The following is a 21220-nucleotide window of genomic DNA, read 5'->3' on the forward strand; positions in this document are numbered from 1 at the left end:
GTGTTGAAAAATAAATATTGACATTCAAGCTTGTTAGAAATGAACAAACTCAGTATTTGCCCTGTTGTATATTTCCAATTATGTTTGCACATGTTTAAGTACATTTCTACACTCAATTCCCATTATCCTAGCAACAAATAAAGAAAAGGGTGACTTAAGAGTCTTGACACGCTACTGTATATATTGAAAGTACATGACAATAGTAAGTCACTCAATGCAACAAAAACAGGGCAGTTGGGCTACATTGCACTTCTTATAAGAAATAACACCTTGATCGGTGTTTATAATAAAGAGCTTCTCGTCATAGAATGTTTTTCAGAAGGCAACGAAAACAAATGTGCTTTTGTGTTTTTGCTTTGGAAAAACGACAGTTCTCAAACTATCACTACACGCAACCAGGAAAAAAAAGCATCGTGAATGTTTGATAAAAACGCATGCTGAGAGAGCAGGAGGAAGAAATTGGCTATTTTGACCCTGGTGGCTTTTCACAGTTAAGGTTACTTGTTTCCTTCGCCTTATCTGGCAACCCTGACCAAACTGCGACAGCGCCAATGGCAGCAAAACATAACTGTTACAGGCGAGGAGGATGACAGCAACAAGGTGAGATGAGCATCGTTTGAATTCAGCGATGGCGGTGATATACGTGCAGAATATGTAAGGCATCGTAACGTATTGGTTTTGTTTTAGTTACATCTGAAATGTTAAATGAGCGTCAACTTTACCTTAAGTTACTATAGTATTCCGGCAAAAATGTTAGCACACGCTCAGCAACTGAAGCTAACTCACGTTAGCATATTACCCTGTGATGCCTCTGAGATGGCTTTATGTTAGCTCAGTCGCGTTACCTAGCGTTGCTACCGTTAACCAAATAAGAGACCTGGCTTCATTGACAAGGTTGTTGGTTAACTTGTAGCTTGCAATAGGCGTTTTCGGCCGTTCTCAAGCCATTGACGAATAGGACAACCCCTGTCAAGCTGTTGTTTTTATGTAGCGAAAATGTTGACTCCAGTTGTCTGAGTAGACTGGCTTGCTAGCGTATGCTAACCACAGCCCGGGGCCTAAGGGTGTCAAAGCAGTTCTCTTGAATCAAACTGACTTTCAAAGACGACGTCTTGTGCAGTGGTCATGTTACAGCGCTATTGTAAAGAATGCGTTGTAAGTACAAACTGTCTTATAATGACATGTTGTTTAACCTTCCTTTCATCCCTCTGAACTCATGATGCTGTTGCTAAAGATATCAAGCACTTGAGGTTTTTGTATTGACGTGTCAGCTTGTTAGCAGAATCATTGCACACACACAGCCCACCAAAGTTCATTCAGCAGTTCAGGAGGGTCACTAGGATTCATGTTCCATTTTAACCTTAGTTACAAGTCATGTAGTTTGTTTCCTGTAGAGGCAAAAACTTGCTCAATCTGAAAATGGACTTCAGTCGTCACATGTAATTTTGTCTGCTGTCACTGTCCAACTTAGTGTGTGTTTTTGTTTGGATGCGTTCATGAAACACAGGATTAAATAGAGGAGTCTGTAAAATTCTGTAAAAGTCTGATTTGGCGCTATATAAATAAAATTGAATTGAATTGTAAAAATGCATTTAAAAAAACAGCTAAACTGGTTAAGAAAAAATCTGTCAGCAGACCAAAGTTGGTTGGACCTTAAGTGGTTAATAATATCCAAAATTTAACTTGCTGGGAAGAGTGATCATGCTTTAAAGACCTAAACATATTTTCATGATTTATACTTTTGTTTGTATCACTATAATTTGTTATAATTCAGTTTTATTTAATGATTGCATGAAGCAGAAACACCCTTGTGTCTTTAAGCACAGCAATCTATAAATAATGATGATACTTGGAAGAAACACCTTCCTTCCTGCTTGCCATGGATTATAACTGTAACTGTAAGTGACAGAAATCCACTAAGATAACTGCTGAAAACTTGATGAAAGTTGATGATTAGGCCATATGATGAAGAAATTAACATTTTAAAATTTAAATTGAAGTTTGTTTTGTTGTATTTTTTCTTCTTTTTTTGCAGTAAAAACTGCTGTTAGAGCTTGTGGAAATGTAGTGCCAACCAGCATTAATTCTTCTTGTTATACATCAGATGTCTGAAACACTGATCAGGGTCAGTGAGGAAATGACATTTTATCTTTCTTCACTGGTTTCTCTGGATGACATTTTATTTCCTTCTTATAATGAATCATATCCAAGTAAAAAAAAAATCTAAATGAAGTTATTTCCAATAAAGTTCCAGATCATTGTTACGCACCCTTATGCTAGTACAAATAATATGCACATGTTGTCTTCTTGTCTTCTATTGATTTTTGATACTTTAATTGGTGAGCCACAGATGTAGAGCATCTTCCTATTGCAGTTTTGGGGTGGTGGAGTATGTTGAAGGAGTATGTAGGACGTATGTTTACACAGAGTTCTGGAAACTGGCCGTGCTGATTATGTATTTACATTTTGTTTAGCAAAACCACAAAATATGAGAACAAGGATCGAAAGATGTAATGTTTTCTTAGTTCTATGTAAAGTAATGGAAAAGTGTACCAAAGTAACAATTTTAAATTTATTTTCTTTATCACACTGGTGATTTAGCTGGTGGTTTAAGGCGTCAGCCTTGATTTCAAGATGTATAACAACACAAGCATTAAATGTAACACCAGCTTGCTGTGTACTGCAGTTTATTCCTGGTTTGTTCTGGATACTAATGTTGGGTCAGCTTCACGAAAGATGGCTTCACGGGCCTGCCTCACTTGTTGCTATGAAACAGATCTGCATGAGCCTGTGTGTGTGCAGGGATAGTCTGGAGGTCTTGCTGAGACTAAGCCTGTGAATCTGGAGGTGGAAGGGAAAGGATTGAAAGAGCTCTAGCTCTTTTTAAACACGTATTCATGTGCTCATAAAATGTTGTAAATGACAGTGGGTTGTGTGAGCTTTTGTACTGTGTCTGCCACTAATCCTAGAAGTTCCACAACAGTGCCTCATCGCCCTCTCCTTCGTCCTTCTTACAGCTGCGTGCTTAGATATTCAAACCATGGTTTGTTCTGTCCTTACACAAGTAGTGATGAGGAATGAGACTAGGCTCTATTGATGCAGTAAGCCTACACAAAACACTGACATCACAAGGTATGCTTGTTTAGCCATAGATTGACCTTCAAAGTAGCTCCCATGAATGTCGGTGCCTGTGCAGTGTTTTGCCAATACAGTGACGAAGTGTTATTACATGAGCCAGTGCTTAGAGTCAGACAAATGATTCAGTCAATTTTCACAATGCCAAGACTGGCTTTTCTTTTTATAATGCTCACCCCAAACAAAGGTCTAAATGTGAGTTTTAAAATTTTTTAAATCACCGCTTCATGAGTTTTGATGTAGAGTTGTATCGCAGCTGTGGTGTTCTGCATTTACTGGCTGCGTGAAGAGAGATGATGAGCTGTGTTTGTGTTAGTCGTGACTGGTAAAAAAGAGTTAGCTGATGACAAGGCTGTGTTGCTAAGCAACTCACATCATGGGCTGTGCCTCTTGAAGCTCGAAGCTGGCTGTACTGTCTCTGCAAGACTGGGGGGAAAGTGTAGTATAGTGTGTGTGTGTGTGTGTGTGTGTTCAGTAGAGTGCTTACCATGGACTTTATTTGATTATCAATATCCATGTGTAAAAACAATGTGCACTCTGAGCCGTTGGCAGCGTGTTGTGGTTTAGACTCCGAGCACCCCAAAATCCCTGCAGTGCTTTACCATAAAACAGCTTTGCTCCCTGTGGAATTCTCCTCAATTCAGATTGATTGTCAGGGGATTAGTGGTGCAGGCTTACACTGTTCAGCCCACACTTTGTCTTAGGTTATGTTAACTCGTGTACTTACACCCCATGTATGTCTGGCTTCAATGTTGCTATGAAGTTAAAATATGGTGTTTATTTTAAATACCTGTGTGATTTGTATGGGGTTTTTTTTTTTGGGGGGGGGGATAGTTTGTTTTTTTTGTTTTTTTTAACCAGAATGTTGTGATTTTCATTTTAAAACCAGAAAAATAGAAGGACTTTGCACTAGGCAAGAGATCAGTGACACTTTAATGTTTATATCTTTGGCTTTTGTTTGAGATTGTTGTATCTGTATGCTACATGAAAATAAGCAAAGAAATATACACAAATCTGTTTAGGTTTATTGGTAATTTTAGTTTATAAATGCAACACCTTGTCAGGTGCTTTGCTGTAGTTTGTAATTACTGCTTAAGATACATAATTGGTGGTCAGATTTTTATGAATTAGTGGTCTGTGTGTGTGACATGTTACTTTTCATTAAAAATGCAATAAAGCATAGTTTTGTAGTTATAATTTTATAGTCAAGTATAGTTTGGGGATATTTCAAGTGAAAATAAAATGATTTTTTTTTGTTGTTGGAGGGAAGTAGGAAAAGTTCAGTATGTTCCTCCATTTGTCAATGAGTAACGATGCCTGACGGCTACCAAAAACAAGCGCTGCTTTAACTCTTTCACCCCATAAAGATGATATATGAGGATCTCCCCAGTACACTTAGTGTGATCTCTGACTTCATTATTAACTTCTGATACTGAGTCATTTTGTTCTATAAGCAGGCCTGAAATGTGACAGAAAAGGGCTTCAACGGTTACTCCTAGTAGGCTTTGAAAGGGTAAAGAGTAAAAACATTGCAGTTGTGGCCCCCAGCATCATAATTAAGGGGAAAACCCACCCATGGCAGTTATTTGCTAATTAAGAATCCAGTGTCTCATATAGCAGTGTCAGGCAGACCAGTCAGCATGTGTGATTATTGTGCTTCATTTGCCTGAATAATTCAGTCACTTACTGCAGATGGTATTGTTTCTTGCTGGTGGAGAACTTACTGGTCTACCACAAGTAGGGGCAGAAGACTGGGGCTCAAAAGCGTTTTCCCAGGTTTTATTGGAATTTGTTAGAAGACATAATTATAGACTAATTTGATATATATTTCTGAGTTTAGTATTCTTAGTGTTTTCTATTAAATAATCTCAAGTACTTACTTTACCTTTCAACATTACCTTTATTATGTATAAAAGAAAGCTGGGAGCACCTACTGTACTTACAACTGAAAATCTGCCACCCCTTCTAAGTTAGTATTACGCTGGACCATCCTGGAACCAAAAGCAAATCTCTGATATGGGACCCTCCTAATCTGCCATGCAATCCAGTGGTTCTGTTTCCATACCACAGATTGTACTAAAGATTGACATCACTCATTGGTTTACAAACTCCTGTTCTAAAGCCCTGAAATGGGCATTTTCATATGAGCACAGTCGCTTTGAGGCACTTATAGTGTAAGGTAAAGACCTTACAATAATAAAGATAAAACCCAACAATCAAACAACCCTCTTTGACCAAGCACTTGGCAACAGCGGGAAGGAAAACTCCCTTTTAACAACTCAGGATTTCTATTTATAAATTGTCACAAACAACAGGAATGCATATATATATTCGTCAAATAAGATAAAATAACATTGTCTTCAAATGTGGACCAGCCATAGTTGCCACACAAAAACCCCCATTTTAGGAAAGGAGGGGTCAAATCTAACAACTATATCGTTGTTAGATTCATTCTGGTATCTTCCCCCAGTGTCTTTTTTTGGTCCAACTTCAGATTAGGTGCTCAGGAAAAAAAATGATTGATGAAAGAGACATATTGACCCTTATTTTTGTTGCTTTCTTGCAGGATTACATAATTTGATTTTACCTGCTCACACAGTAGAGGCCGTAACCCTTGGCCTGGAGGAGAAGCCTGCAGTGCTAACAGTCCATCCCTTAGCATGATTAGCTGGTTGTGGTGGAGGTGAGGAAGCATGGAGTGGAAATTTGGGGTGTCAAGACAAACGTGATGACAGCATGGTCCATGGTGGAGAAGCTCAAAATGGAAAAACGCCCGTGCAGGGAGGAGAACATTGACTCAAGCGAGGCGCAGCATGCCACTGACGAGTCTGAAGATGGAAGCAGCTCAGATAGCGAATCGGAAGAGCAGCAACATCGGAGGGTTCAGGTGAACAGCAGTAGCTGTAAGAGAAGGGAGCCACTGGCTGTAACAAAACCCCACCGACAGCTCTGTCGCTCCCCATGCCTTGATCGGCCCAGTTTTTCCCAGAGTAGCACTGCGCAAGACTTTCGTGAGGATGAGACCAATGCAGTACCAGGGGCTAAGCCCGCCAGTGAGCGAGAGTACCAGACTAAGATGGAATTTGCTTTGAAGTTGGGCTATTCAGGAGAGCAGGTTGAAACTGTGCTCCACAAGTTAGGGTCTGCTGCGCTTATTAACGATGTTCTTGCCGAGTTAGTACGGCTCGGAAACAAAGCAGAGCCTGAAAACCAGTCTTGCAGCAGCAGTACAGCCACGTCAATATCATGCTCCCCCTGTGTTAAAGAGACTGTTAGTCCCGAAGTGTCAGTGGAAGAGGAATCTGTGGATAGTTTTGATAACCTCAGGCCTATCGTCATCGATGGCTCAAATGTGGCAATGAGGTGAGGGACACAGAGACTTAGACTCACATTGAACTGGTCTGTGCTCTGTGCAGAATAAACTTATTGTCCTGAAGTATTTTCCTTTAATAGTCAGCTGTTCCATGAAGTTAACTAAACCTAATACTGTTATGTTTTGATAGCCACGGAAACAAAGAGGTGTTCTCTTGTCGTGGCATCCAGCTTGCTGTTGAATGGTTTCTGGAGAAAGGACACAAAGACATCACTGTGTTTGTTCCAGCCTGGAGAAAGGAGCAGTCAAGACCTGATGCCCTCATCGCAGGTGACTGTGCATTCACCTTACATCATAACACTGGTGCTATTTAAAGAGCAGCCTTTTAACTTGCACCTGTTTATTTTAATAAACCGTTACCAAACTGATACACATAAACTCACTCAGTATTCCTCTTTCAGATCAAGAAATCTTACGCAAGCTGGAGAAAGAGAAGATCTTGGTTTTCACCCCGTCTCGGAGAGTTCAAGGCAGGAGAGTGGTGTGCTATGATGATCGCTTCATAGTGAAGCTGGCTTATGATTCTGATGGAATTATTGTGTCAAATGACAACTACAGAGACTTGCAAAATGAGAAGCCAGAATGGAAGAAATTTATAGAAGAGCGACTCCTAATGTACTCATTTGTCAATGACAAGTAAGAAACTGTTACTGTCATTTTATGGCATAGCTATACTATGTAAAATGCTTTCATGAATACCACTTTAGACTGTACAAATAAAGTGTCTTTTTAGAAACGTGTCGGGGTTGTTTTATGTAAATAAATCAACAAAATAAAGACTATATATGTTGCATGAACTGTTGCATTTTTATATTGTGATCTATAATAGACAATAGGAGTTTTTGAATTCTATTCTGTGGTAGACCGTTTTGCATTTAATAATAAATATTTTTGCTATTAGGTTTATGCCACCTGATGATCCATTGGGAAGACATGGACCAAGCTTAGAAAATTTCCTGCGCAAACGCCCTGTTGTTCCAGAGCACAAAAAACAACCTTGCCCTTATGGTAGGTTCTTTCTTCAAAATACTGCTATTCTGTCTGGGTATTCAATGTGTTTGATTTTCTTAACTTAATCTTCCATTTCTTTGTACAAGGGAAAAAATGCACATATGGACACAAGTGCAAGTACTATCACCCAGAGCGTGTCAACCAGCCACAGCGCTCCGTGGCTGATGAACTACGGGCTTTTGCCAAATTGTCTGCAGTGAAAACAATGAGTGAAGGGGCTTTAGCTAAATGTGGGATTGGTCCAGCAACAGTAAAGGGGGACAGCAGCTCTGAGGCCAAACGCGTGGCACCCAAACGGCAGTCTGACCCGAGCATTCGTTCAGTGGCCTGCGAACCTCCAGAGGCACTGTCCGCCATTAGGAAGTCTGAGACAAATTCAGTGCCTTCCCTCGTGTCTGCTCTCAGTGTGCCCACAATGCAGCCAGCCAAGAGCCACGCAGCTGGTGCCTTGAACACACGATCAGCCAGCAGCCCAGTGCCAGGTTCTTTGCAGTTTTCTCACAGTTCTCTGGAGCACATGTCTAGTGTACAGTACCCTCCTATTTTAGTTACTAATAGTCATGGCGCCTCTGTAACATATAGTGAACAGTTCCCAAAGTATGACTCAGTTAGTGACCATGGCTATTATTCACTGCACAGTGATTTTTCAAATATGAGCATGAGCAGCATGCATAATGTTGACAGTTTCTGTAGCATGGAGCACGAGCATGTGTATCAGAGAAACCCCAGCCACTGCCCTGAATCCTGCCTCAGCCATTCAAACAGTGACTCGTTCTCGTCTTATGGGGACCTGTACCCAAGCTCTGTGGACAGTAGCTTAGAGGAGAGTATGAAGGGGCAGCAGCAGTCTCCCGCACAGACTAGGATGCAAGCGTTCTCCCACGGGTTTCGTCATGAAGCGCTGACTAGGGTACAGAGTTACGGACCAGAGGAGCCCAAGCAAGGCCTACGTAAGCAGGCTGGGTCTCATCTAGCACCACATATCCAGCATGCTGCAGTGGGAGCCAGGTCCAGCTGTCCTGGAGATTATCCCCTAACTCAGAATGTTCTCCCACCTTTGTCCTCACAACCCACACGCTCGCTAGGTATGACTCGTATGGACAGCATATCGGATTCAAGGCTATATGATAGCAACCCAATGAGACAGAGGCGACCTCCACTGTGCCGTGAGCAGCATGCAAGCTGGGACCCTCTCCCTTGTGGTAATGAGTCCTATGAATATCATTCATATCCACTGAGTAACAGCTTGATGCCATGTTGTGAGCGGGTGATGGTCCGCAGCATGCCAGACAAAATGGAACAAATCTGGAACTCGCCATGGGAGGCCCCATCTGGAGCTGAACACCAAGAGCGGTATGCTATCCCTGACCACCAGTATCAAACATACAGGAACCTTTGTAACATCTTTCCTGCCTACATAGTCCACGCTGTAATGGAGAAGAACCCTCATTTGACAGACCCGCAGCAACTTGCCGCTGTCATTGTTACAAAACTGAGGTCATGCCACTGAAAAGTTAATTGTATGAAACCTTCAAAATGGATTTAATAAGAGAAATGAGGATTTCTTTGCAAAGATAGGCACATGTTAAATGTTGCTCCATGTGCAATGTCTGCCCTCAGGAGTTAGTTGTTTTTAAATGTTTCTGGTAGGATAGAGGACATTTTTGTATGAAGTGGGGTGTAGCTGATACAAGCCAACACCTTATTAGAAATCTGGTTCATAACGTATTCATACTACCTGAGCAGGAACAGGGAAGCAGCGTCTGTTTAACATGAAAGGTAATTCCTGTATTGTCGTTAACCTTTGGCAGTACTGAATTTAAATGATGTTACATGTTGTACAAAGTTGTAGAGGCTGAAAACAATATGAAATATTCAATCCGTTTTGTAAAATATATAAATAAAGTAATGTGTGAAATAAAGTAAAATAATGAAATCTAAACTCATATGTATTTATATATACAGATGACACCACCTGTCACCTTTTAATCAGTGTTCAGCTTTCAAGGTAAAAAGCTGTTAACAGAATTAACATTTTTTGCTCTTGTTAGCTGTAAAAGTCATTAAAAATGAACTCCGTGAAACACACAACACAGATAAAGTAAACTTTTAGATTTCCTTTTATTATAAGGCTGCAAAGGCCACTTAGCTAACAAGCTAACATTCTAGGTAGGTTGTAAGCACAGAAGACAGTTTATTATAGGAATTCAAATTGGCTGATTAATTCAGAGAGCAATCTTTTAAAGACCAAAAAACACTAAAAGCCATCATTTATTTCTTCATTTCAAATCAACAGCTTGATATTGGCACTTGTGAGCTAATCGACAAGCTTGCTAGCTAGTCAGCATTAGTTGGCAAACACAGTAACAAAACTAAGGAAGTTTATTTATTTATTACCCTTTATTTAACCAGGAAGGTCCCATTGAGATTAAAAACCTCTTTTTCAAGGGAGACCTGGCCAAGATAGGCAGCAGCAGATGTCTCACAGTTACAGAAATTACTCAAACACAGGCAGCATCAACACACATGCAACAATAAGTGAAAGAATACAAATAAAATAAAAACTAAATTCAAATAAAAAAGTCAGTTAAAATGACAATCAATCTAATTGAAACTGTTACATGTTATGGACTTGGCCTCAAGGATTCGTAGTTTAGATTTAAAAGCACTTAATGAAATGAATTCAGTCATTTACTTCTTTATTTGATATCGCTAGCAAGAGGTATTTAAAATATGTATCTGTATTGAGATGAAGTCATAAAAATACTAATTGGACATTTGAAATATTACTTTAAACTTGATTTTAACCATCAAACAGTTCCAGAAGTTACTGTATTTTACAGAAGTGAACATGTTTATTTCATTTAGAATTGTATTGCTGGGTTCTGTTTGTAGACAGCTTACAATCATAATTTAAGACTAAAGTGAACCCTAATGTAATTGTAATTAATTTCTGTAATATTGAATGCGCGTATCAGTGTGAACAATTGAATGAGTAAACGAGTTAGGTAAATATCAGCACGGGAAATAATTACATGGTCCTATCTCCCACATTTTTATGAAGATCCTGTTCAGGTGCTTTGAATGCGTTATGAAAGGCATTTAAAGTGTTTCTGATGCAGTGGAACTATAAGTAACCATGCAGTCTGCCTCTGCTGTAAATAATATTTATGATATGTTTTCTTTTGTTTGTTTGTTTGTTTGTTTAGGGGGGTTTTGGGGGGGGGGGATTTATTTTGAAGATGAGTAAGAGGGAGGTAGGTATATACCTCACAGCATGAACTATGACATTTTATGGCCTTATATCTGAGTGACCTCACACTTATTCATTGTCCAATTGGTTTCGGTGAACGTCTTTGTCATTGAAGCCTCATAATTTCAAATGTAAAGCACTATCTCAGTATCTAAAGAGATATATTTTCTCAGCCTCACTTAACAAAGCTACTATTTTGGTAGAATTTGACAGTGCACAAAGCAAGCCAAAAAAATTATTTGACTTGTATATATGTGCGCATGTACATATGATCACAGAAAAGCCATTATTTCAAAGTCATTTATAAGCTGCTAAATAATGCCAAAAAAATAATTTATATATTGTCAGTATTCAAAATAATTTTAGTTCACAGGATCAATTCGATTATAGTATAAAAAGAGCATATGTGTTTGGATAGTTTATATAGTGTACTGTATAGTTGGCTGTCTGATTTTATTGGATGCTACATCCAGGATTTTCCTCTTTATAAAATTGTCATATCTGTTGTGCTAATCCTTTTCAGTGTGAAGTATTCAAAGTATCTTTGTTTCACGCAGTAGTTCTATTGGACTTGTTCAAGTTGCCGCTGGAGCAGTTTGTTTTCAGGTGCAAGTCAATTTATTTTCTAACTACTTTTACATGCACCTTGATAGTGTGATCATTTGAGCTTTAGTCAGTTACCTAATTATGATTAATAAAAAAAAGAATTTGAAATTGTTGTCTTCACTTTAAGTCATCAAGTGCTAATGTCCATGACACACCTAAGCCAGGGAAGGTGGTATCACTGTGGCAGTTATCTAGCAAAAATCCAAGATTACTGCATCTAAAGTTATTATATCCAAAGTCTAGTCCAGTGTGTGGTGAACAAATCTATGGATTTTAATATTAAATGAAGTGGTTTAGTGTATTAAATTGAACAAGTGCATTTCTAACATTAAGAAGGTTTTTAGATGGAAATATGCATGCAGTAAAACATGCTCCCCTATAATAGAGCACATCTCCTCACATTACATTTAGTTCAGTTGCGCCTGTAAGAAATATTTTCTTGTAGAAAGTAATTTCTTATATAATGTACATGCACTTAAAATATGGCAAAGTTGATTGAAACTCCAGAAAGGAGACTTTTTACTCCGTCAATATTCCTGTGCACCTAAATAAGTCATCCAATCTTATGCCGTTACCTGACTTCCAGCTTCCTCTCATGTGCATGTAAATGTGGTAAACTGAGAATTCATTGCTCCTGGCTATGATGTGACTTTAGTAGGGACATTGGAAGTTGTAGAAGTATATTCTTTGAGATGGAAACAGTGTTTACTATCACAGTTAAATGTTTGCACACGGAATTCTGATACCGACTGAACTGAAGTTATTTATCAGATAACTCTGAGGATCTGGCTTAAATAGTTAGGCCTGGTAGTAAAATAAATATTCTGATATTTTGTAACGTATTAGGTTTAAATAACAAAAAATTGAATGAACACATATTAAATACATTTCTGTGAATGCTTGAAAGCATGTTGGAGATGAAAGTTTCTGTATGGCTTTTTATAGGAGGCTGGACTGCTAATATACAGATGTACAATACACATACGTGCAGCTGGTCTCTAAGGATTGTAGAAAGATTTGGCTGTGCCTTGCAGCACACTGCTCTCAGGATGCTTTCACTTTTCTAATTTTAAGTCTTTCCTGCCAAAACCAGCGGTTACTGGCAAAAGTGTACTCTGATCTAGTAGTTATATATAGATATATTTGTGAAATTCCTACATGTAACATGTAGTACCTTAAAGTTAGTTATTTATGGTTGAGACATGAAGATGGCATTGCAAAACTTTGTACTTTTTGTGAATATCCTCTTTATGCACCTTGAGTGTTCGAACAGCGAGCTAACAGGCTGGATTCATGTGGTGCAACTTCAGAAGGTATTTGTTTTCCATAAGGGTGTCTCTGTAGCCAAAGACAAATGTCGCAATATTAAAAAGTACTCAACGAAGTTGTTTTCTTGATTTGATCGTGGTTTTTGTAACAGTAATGTTGATTGGAAAGTGTTGAACCAGGCCTTGAAAAATTTCTGCCTTTATCAAGCCTAAAAATGATGACGTTGGGTACTAAGTTTGGTATCTGACTTCTTATACTAGGTGGTGAGGCCTGGTATTATTCTGCTTCAAACAATACACTTGCAGAAGTTGTACTATGTAAAGCCAGCCCATATAGCACAACCATCCTCCTAGCGCGTTTAAAGGGAAATGCCACTTATTTTCAGGGTTCAGGAATGGTAACCCCTAGACCTGCTATTAAAGTGCACAGTGGTTAAAGGCTCATTTGTAAAAGATTCAATTGAGTTTCAACAAACAACAAAAATACATTTGGTGTCAGTTTATAGTTTGTGTCCTTCATTATGTTAATAAATGATTAAAAACACTATAAATTAATGTTTAGCTTGTATTTTAGAAAACGAAGCTGCACCAGACTATCACAAAGCTGTCTATTTGTCATTTATTCTCTGAACGTGTTCATGAATTTTTAAACTGAGTGGTATTACTCTTTAACAAGGCTAATTATGTGAGCCTGACCTTGTCTCCTTGGTGGTGCTGTTAAAGATGCATATATATATATTTCTTTGTAATGTTTAGCTAGAACCGTAATATGTAGACATAAAGAAAAAAAAAACTGTTGAATGTGTTTTGCCCAAAATTATTTTTGGGCTTTGCTGACTTTGTTTTTCATGAAAAAAGACGAGGCTACGTTAGGCCAGCTGTCTGTTCATGAGAAGGTGAAACAAACTGCCTAAATGTTTCTTCATGTGAAACAATCAGATTGCAAGGCTGCTGTCAAGGTTGTTTCTGGCATTTGGCTAAAAGTTTGCGTGCCATCCTTTCCCTTTGAAATAATTGAATTGATCTATGCTCCAAAAACTTTGGAAAACTTTGCAAAAACACTGAAGCGCTGTATGCTACAAGAAACTGCTCTAAATAAAACAACAACAACAACAAAAATTGGCTTTATTGCTAATTGTAGCACCAAATTAAGATCAGTCATTTGCCTTTTTCACTTAGAAATATTTAACCTTATTGAGGTCCATATTCAACTCATGTTGAATATGGACCTCAACTGGAATAGTCCATTGGCCATGAGCTAAATTGTGCGTGTACTCAGTAACTGTAATGTAGGATGTAGGCCACAGCATAAATCCACCAAAAAGCAAATGGTCTGGGTTTGTTGTTATGTTTTGTGTTAAATCTGGAAACTTGTTTGGCAATGGACTACTTCCAGGATAAAAATAAAAACCTCATTATTTTTGCTAAATACTTTCAATGTACCAATCTTTCTTCTTTTTTGTTGTTGTTGTTGTTGTTGTTGCTTTGGATAAATGTTACAGACCATAATGGTGGTTTTTAATCCTCTCCCTTCCTTTCTAAGTGCCGCAAACAGCTAAGTTACAAATGTCTAGAATTGACTTTTGCTTGTTGATACAAATTGTATCTATACCTTGAATGTAACAAAATATGAAATGTATAATATGAAAATAGTTTTGTTTAAATAAAGGGGGAAAAAAAACAATGCCATAATGTTTGTGACACTGTGTGTCACTGGGAGTAGCCCACTGGTATGTACTTATTCTTATACTGGGTACAGTAGTTAAATTACAGGGACATTTATGTGCTACATAAACGTGCACAGATACCCTGTGTACAGCAGTAAGCATCGTGTCCTCTCTGTACATAGTGTTATATATATATGTATATATATATATATAAACATAAATAAAAAATTACATTAAATGTACACTGCTGTGAAAAAGTATTTGCCCTCTTAATTCTTTTTTTGATTTTGGATATTTGTCATATTTAAACATTTCAGATCAAACAAATGTGATTTAATGTAGTTTTTAAATGACGATTTTGTTTATTCAATTTAAAAAGCTAGCCAAACCTGCCTTTGGCTTAGTACATTAAATAGTCATTTAAAAAACTGCTTTTTGTATTTACTTGGGTTATCTTTGTGTAATATTAAAACTAGTTTGATCATGTACCTGTGACAAATATAAAAAAAAAATCAAGAAGGGGCAAATACTTTAACAGCACTTTTACAGCGCAATCTGTAAATGTAACAGGTATTTAACTTGTTTTAAGTAAAATAATTTTGTGTTGTAAACGTGTGCATCTATTTCATCTGATCTGATTTGTCTTTATGCTATTTAAATGGGAATTTAAATATTTTTGGATATATTTTGCTGAATAAAATATGCCAAAGTTATTCTTGGGTGGCTTTGTTTAAAAAAAACAAATAGAAAAAAAAAATCTTGTGATTTAGCACACGGGTTGTCATGTAATGTATTCTATATTTTTGAAGACAAAGGTTTTTTTTCACACACTGTAAGCAAAGGGTAACTAGACAACAAACGCAAATCAGTGCATAGCCTGGCAGTTTAAAAATGGTTAAAAGCACGATACAAAATCTGCAGTCTATCATTGGCTGATGTCTGGATGCCAACTGATGTCACCACATACCATCCACACCATTGGCAAGAGTGAGATTGCAGTATCATTAGTGACTGTAATAAAGTGCCAGTTTTCACTCTGATTTGTGTTTGATCTTTATCGGTCTTGAAAGATGCTTTTGAAACTGGAATTTTCTTAGAATGCTTGGCTGTTGATTTAATGACTAACCCTCTATGTTAACAAAGCAGAGGTGTGTTGAATAGTGGATTCTTTCAGTACTGAATTCTTCACCAATTGTAATTTATTAATGTTGTTATCCGAGGCCAGTTTGCATTTGATTAGCACCGTTTTCAATGTGTTAACACGGATATTGTCAGTATTATATCAGAATCTGTTGTTGGCTGAAATCAAGACCAAAGTGATTTTTGATGTGTACACTTCTCATAACTGTCATGATTATTGATTCAAATAGTTTTCGGCCCTTGATGTCTTGCAGTTTGTACGACCATATGGAATGCTGGCGTACGAAATGTCACGACAACAGGTACACGCATATAAACAGGACTGTACATATACAGTATACAGTGTAATACTCAGGTTAAACACACAAACATTTTAAATCGCAGACTTGGTTGTTTTCTAATACTGAGAAATGCAGTGGTCACCTTTCTGAAGTATGTGTAGGTCTCACCTTTGAATAGACCGTTGTGTCTGCCATGTGAAAAAGGGAAATATAAAACAAGTTTTTTGTGTTGTGATGATCTGCAGTATTGTAATTCACACTGATTAGAAAGCATTGCTTTTATAGACTAATATATACGAAAATAGACTCTTTGGGTCTGTGGGCTCAAACAAAATGTAAGTCTTAATGACAAACTGTGTTTCTCTCCATAAATAAAGCAGAATTCTGTTCCAACTGTGTTTTATCTCTTTTTAATGAGGTGGTTGATTATAGAAACAACCGTGTTATTTATTTATTTCCTGAAAATTGGAAAGGTAATCCTCAGTATGCAACTAACTTAAATGTTTTTTTTTTTTTTTTTGGCCTGTCCCGTTTGGCTCTTTTGCCATCAGAATTATTGTCTAAAGGCAAAGAAAGATGCCCAACGGATTTACTTTACCAAATTGACCATCCCAGCCTTGCCGTAATGGTCCATTTGATTCACCTTTTATTGTTTATTTTATTTTCACTTGCTGAATACGGGACAGACTTGACTGGGGGAAAGAAGGGGAGAAAGAAAGAGGGAAAGAGAAACAGCTGAGAAGAGGGACGGGGGAGAAGGGCAAAAAACAAAAACCAACAGAATGGGCAGAAAAAAAAAATGCATATATCGATCACCTGTTGAGAAAGAAAAAAGAAAACAAGCAGAAGAGAACAAGAGTAATAGAATAAACAACATCACAATGATATATGGGAATATGACAGTAAATACTAAATATTAAACATTATTGTGCAGCACATAAGATCAACAGAACACAGTGTGCTTTGAGGTAGGAGCCAAAAAGGGTGTAGTTTGTGGGTGTGATCACCCGTGTGTACACCTGTGAGCATGGACGCGCTTGTTTTTTTAAAAGGTTCCTTCATGTAATGATCTGCTAGAGGGTGTGGGGGGGCCACAGCCCCGTCCTCCAGGGCATGAAGCAGGTATGGAGGAGATCAAAACTCCAGACATCCAGAGGCCCCCAGAACACAAGAGACCAAGGAAGACCAACAGAGGGGCAGCCGCGCCACTGTCCCAGAAAGAGCTGAGGAGAGTCCCAGATGAGGGCTCACTCAGCAGCCGCGGAGCAGAAGCCAGGGGGAGTTGCAGTGACGCGCCCGTGAGCTCCGCCGGCAGCCAGCTGTGCCTGAGTGACCGAGCCCCAGGCCGAGAGGCCGGGGGCACCCCACCTCCGAAGTGGCCCGAGCGAGCCCCAGGCTCCAGGCCCCGATAAGCGGCCGCCAAGGAGTGAGCCGGTGTGTACCTGGACGCCCATCCCCGGACACAAAGAACCACCAACGCACCGATGTCTGAGGGAGTCCGCCACTGGCAGGGGAAGTGGTGGTGGGGGAGATAGGCCTCCAAACCTTGGAGGGCCTGAGATGTCCCCAGAGAGGTGGCGTCTGATACCCAACCTGACATATACAGTGGGGCAAAAAAGTATTTAGTCAGCCACCGATTGTGCAAGTTCCCCCACCTAAAATGATGACAGAGGTCAGTAATTTGCACCAGAGGTACACTTCAACTGTGAGAGACAGAATGTGAAAAAAAAATCCATGAATCCACATGGTAGGATTTGTAAAGAATTTATTCGTAAATCAGGGTGGAAAATAAGTATTTGGTCAATAACAAAAATACAACTCAATACTTTGTAACATAACCTTTGTTGGCAATAACAGAGGTCAAACGTTTACTATAGGTCTTTACCAGGTTTGCACACACAGTAGCTGGTATTTTGGCCCATTCCTCCATGCAGATCTTCTCGAGAGCAGTGATGTTTTGGGGCTGTCGCCGAGCAACACGGACTTTCAACTCCCGCCACAGATTTTCTATGGGGTTGAGGTCTGGAGACTGGCTAGGCCACTCCAGGACTTTCAAATGCTTCTTACAGAGCCACTCCTTTGTTGCCCGGGCGGTGTGTTTTGGATCATTGTCATGTTGGAAGACCCAGCCTCGTTTCATCTTCAAAGTTCTCACTGATGGAAGGAGGTTTTGGCTCAAAATCTCACGATACATGGCCCCATTCATTCTGTCCTTAACACGGATCAGTCGTCCTGTCCCCTTGGCAGAAAAACAGCCCCATAGCATGATGTTTCCACCCCCATGCTTCACAGTAGGTATGGTGTTCTTGGGATGCAACTCAGTATTCTTCTTCCTCCAAACACGACGAGTTGAGTTTATACCAAAAAGTTCTACTTTGGTTTCATCTGACCACATGACATTCTCCCAATCCTCTGCTGTATCATCCATGTGCTCTCTGGCAAACTTCAGACGGGCCTGGACATGCACTGGCTTCAGCAGCGGAACACGTCTGGCACTGCGGGATTTGATTCCCTGCCGTTGTAGTGTGTTACTGATGGTGACCTTTGTTACTTTGGTCCCAGCTCTCTGCAGGTCATTCACCAGGTCCCCCCGTGTGGTTCTGGGATCTTTGCTCACCGTTCTCATGATCATTTTGACCCCACGGGATGAGATCTTGCGTGGAGCCCCAGATCGAGGGAGATTATCAGTGGTCTTGTATGTCTTCCATTTTCTGATGATTGCTCCCACAGTTGATTTTTTCACACCAAGCTGCTTGCCTATTGTAGATTCACTCTTCCCAGTCTGGTGCAGGTCTACAATACTTTTCCTGGTGTCCTTCGAAAGCTCTTTGGTCTTGGCCATGGCGGAGTTTGGAGTCTGACTGTTTGAGGCTGTGGACAGGTGTCTTTTATACAGATGATGAGTTCAAACAGGTGCCATTCATACAGGTAACGAGTGGGGGACAGAAAAGCTTCTTACAGAAGACGTTACAGGTCTGTGAGAGCCAGAGATTTTCCTTGTTTGAGGTGACCAAATACTTATTTTCCACCCTGATTTACGAATAAATTCTTTACAAATCCTACCATGTGGATTCATGGATTTTTTTTTCACATTCTGTCTCTCACAGTTGAAGTGTACCTCTGGTGCAAATTACTGACCTCTGTCATCATTTTAAGTGGGGGAACTTGCACAATCGGTGGCTGACTAAATACTTTTTTGCCCCACTGTAGACACAGGCATACAGGCACACACAGATACAAACATCCATTTCCACCCTCATGTTCTCATATGCACTTACTCCACACTCAACCAACATGGAGACAGACATATTACCCATTCTCACCCTCTAGAAGGACGGGATACTGGATAGAGGTGGATGGATTGATTGTAGACACTGCTTTATATATGATAAATGGACAGGTTCTTATATAGCCCTTTTCTACTCGAGCACGCAAAAGGGCTTCATAAAGCATGCCTCATGCTTCACACAAACGCTTTTTCTATAGCTAACATTCACAAATAGATGAATGCATCAGAGAGCAACTTGAGGTTCAGTACCTAGATAGCCCTAGATAGGGATTAAACCATCAACCTCCGATTAGTAGATGAGCTGCTGCACCTCCTCAGCAACCTATAATACATAATATTTCATTTAATATAGACTTAGAATCAGGCAAAACCATCAGCTGAGGCGAAGAATGTAATGTTACATCATTTGTTTTGAATGTGTTATGGCAAAGACGTGTTGATTTAAAATGTATTCTGAAAGTAGCAAAACCGTCCTACGTCATCACTGGAAGATATTTGTCAAAATTACTTTTCCCCTTTACCATTTATTTTAAAGTAATTATAGCCTAAATATACTTTGAGATTATCTTTTAAAAAATCAATTTGTACTTCTGTAAAATGATCCCACAGGCTGATGCTATAAACCACTCTGCTTATATACTGCAGCTGTGCATGTGCAACAGGTTACACGGCACATGCACACTCTCTGCTGGTGGAGCGGTGCAATAGCTAGAGCCATGCGCCACTGACACAAGTGCAGACTTTTATTATTTTATATGAAACAATTATAGAAACCTAAAAGGCCTCTTCAATTAAAACTGTCAAATACTATAATCTGTCTGTCTGAGAACTCCTGTCTCTGGCTCCTAACTTCTAATAAAGCACTTACTCCACTGCTCCTGTGAGACCTTTTCCAACTGCTGTCAGGTCTGCTGATGGATACTGTGCTGAGTGTACACGAAATGATAAATGGATATTTAGGTAGACTTCTTGGGATTAATATCAGCTATGAAAGAAACTACAAGTTACAGACAAAAGTTATGGATTCATTCTGACAACATTTCTATGCTGCAACAAATACGGTGTATTTTATGCCCAAGAATATGATAATCTGTTTTTTTACTTTTAGATCATTGGAAACTCAATAGGGTTCGTTTATGACAAAAAGAGCATTCCTTGCACAATGTTAATGTTCAAAAACCACTTTTCAACAAGAAGAGTGGACATGTCCAAGAAACAGTCTGCTCTCATCTGCTAGATTGTGACAGCTGTACACGTGTGGTCTTGGAGCCGTCTTGCCTCTGATTTGAAAGCAGCATGCAGCTCATTCAGTGAGACTGTGGGTGGTCATCCACCATCATCAGAGATGAGTCAACATACAAACTCAGTGACATCTCCATGCTGCGCTCTCACTGAGAATATTCAAACACCAGCCTTTTTCAAAGATGTCTAGTTATTTATATTTTTCCTTTTTCCTTTTATGGCATGTGTAAAATTTGAATGCTGTTATCGCTACCATACGCATATGCAACTTTTTACTTTTACAGCATAGGCCCGAACAACGGTTAAGCACATCTTGACTTAAATCAAATAGGAGGTATCTTGAAGCGGGAATCTGTACTTTAATGGCTTGCAAAGATGAGGGGGGCGAGGGTGGGGGACGAAGGATGAGAAAAAACCTGCAACCCTGCAACCACCTCTAGATGTTGTTGACCACAAATTTTCAATCTGGGCTGAGAACTTTCATCCAGAGCATGTACAAAGCAGTGTAGAAACCTCTTTTAAGGTTCACGATGTTGGTTTACTGCACTGAGACGGTGTGCAGTTTCATGATTTAGGCGCTTTATGTGATGCATACTGAAAGAGGAGGCCTTAGATTTTGTATTTCATCATATTGCACGCTGCACTTGTAAGTATGTCACTAAATATTACAGTTTAATCCCCTGACAGAGCTAGATAAATTCCAGAGAACACAGAGTTTGAACAATTTATAGATTGGTGTTAAGTACCTTGACAATAAAAAAAATCATTCCTCTGAAAATGGTCAGGTACAAGGACTGCACTGAAAATGGATGGAAATGGAGCCAATGTCCAAAGAAAGGCTTTGAATGACCATCAGAAAGCCTGGAGAATTATGCCTCGAGACCAAGTTAAAAATTACAAGAAAGCCTAGCTCCTTGGAAGCAAAATATTTTTAAAAATGGGGGGTGGTTCAAGA

The 21220-nt window shown here is 39.2% G+C and overlaps 1 protein-coding gene across 1 annotated transcript; it reads left to right on the forward strand.

The window, feature by feature from the left end:
- Positions 1-481: 481 nt before the first annotated feature.
- Positions 482-9981, forward strand: zc3h12b (zinc finger CCCH-type containing 12B). Its single transcript, XM_005928497.3, has 6 exons — positions 482-600; positions 5702-6498; positions 6639-6778; positions 6910-7144; positions 7410-7516; positions 7606-9981. Exons 2-6 carry the CDS (start codon positions 5864-5866, stop codon positions 9027-9029), a joined length of 2541 nt encoding a protein of 846 aa, XP_005928559.1. The 5' UTR covers positions 482-600; positions 5702-5863; the 3' UTR covers positions 9030-9981.
- The last annotated feature ends 11239 nt before the right edge of the window (positions 9982-21220 follow it).

This window comes from Haplochromis burtoni, unplaced genomic scaffold (genome assembly GCF_018398535.1).
Source record: "Haplochromis burtoni strain Fernald_Lab_line unplaced genomic scaffold, NCSU_Asbu1 Contig_115, whole genome shotgun sequence".
NCBI classification, from domain to species: domain Eukaryota; kingdom Metazoa; phylum Chordata; class Actinopteri; order Cichliformes; family Cichlidae; genus Haplochromis; species Haplochromis burtoni.

Excerpts from the sequence above, each read along its gene's own strand:
- zc3h12b (XM_005928497.3), top strand. The coding sequence starts at position 5,864 with ATGACAGCATGGTCCATGGTGGAGAAGCTCAAAATGGAAAAACGCCCG. Across the intron at positions 6,499-6,638 it reads GGCTCAAATGTGGCAATGAG|CCACGGAAACAAAGAGGTGT; the intron begins GTGAGGGACACA and ends ATGTTTTGATAG. Across the intron at positions 6,779-6,909 it reads ACCTGATGCCCTCATCGCAG|ATCAAGAAATCTTACGCAAG; the intron begins GTGACTGTGCAT and ends TTCCTCTTTCAG.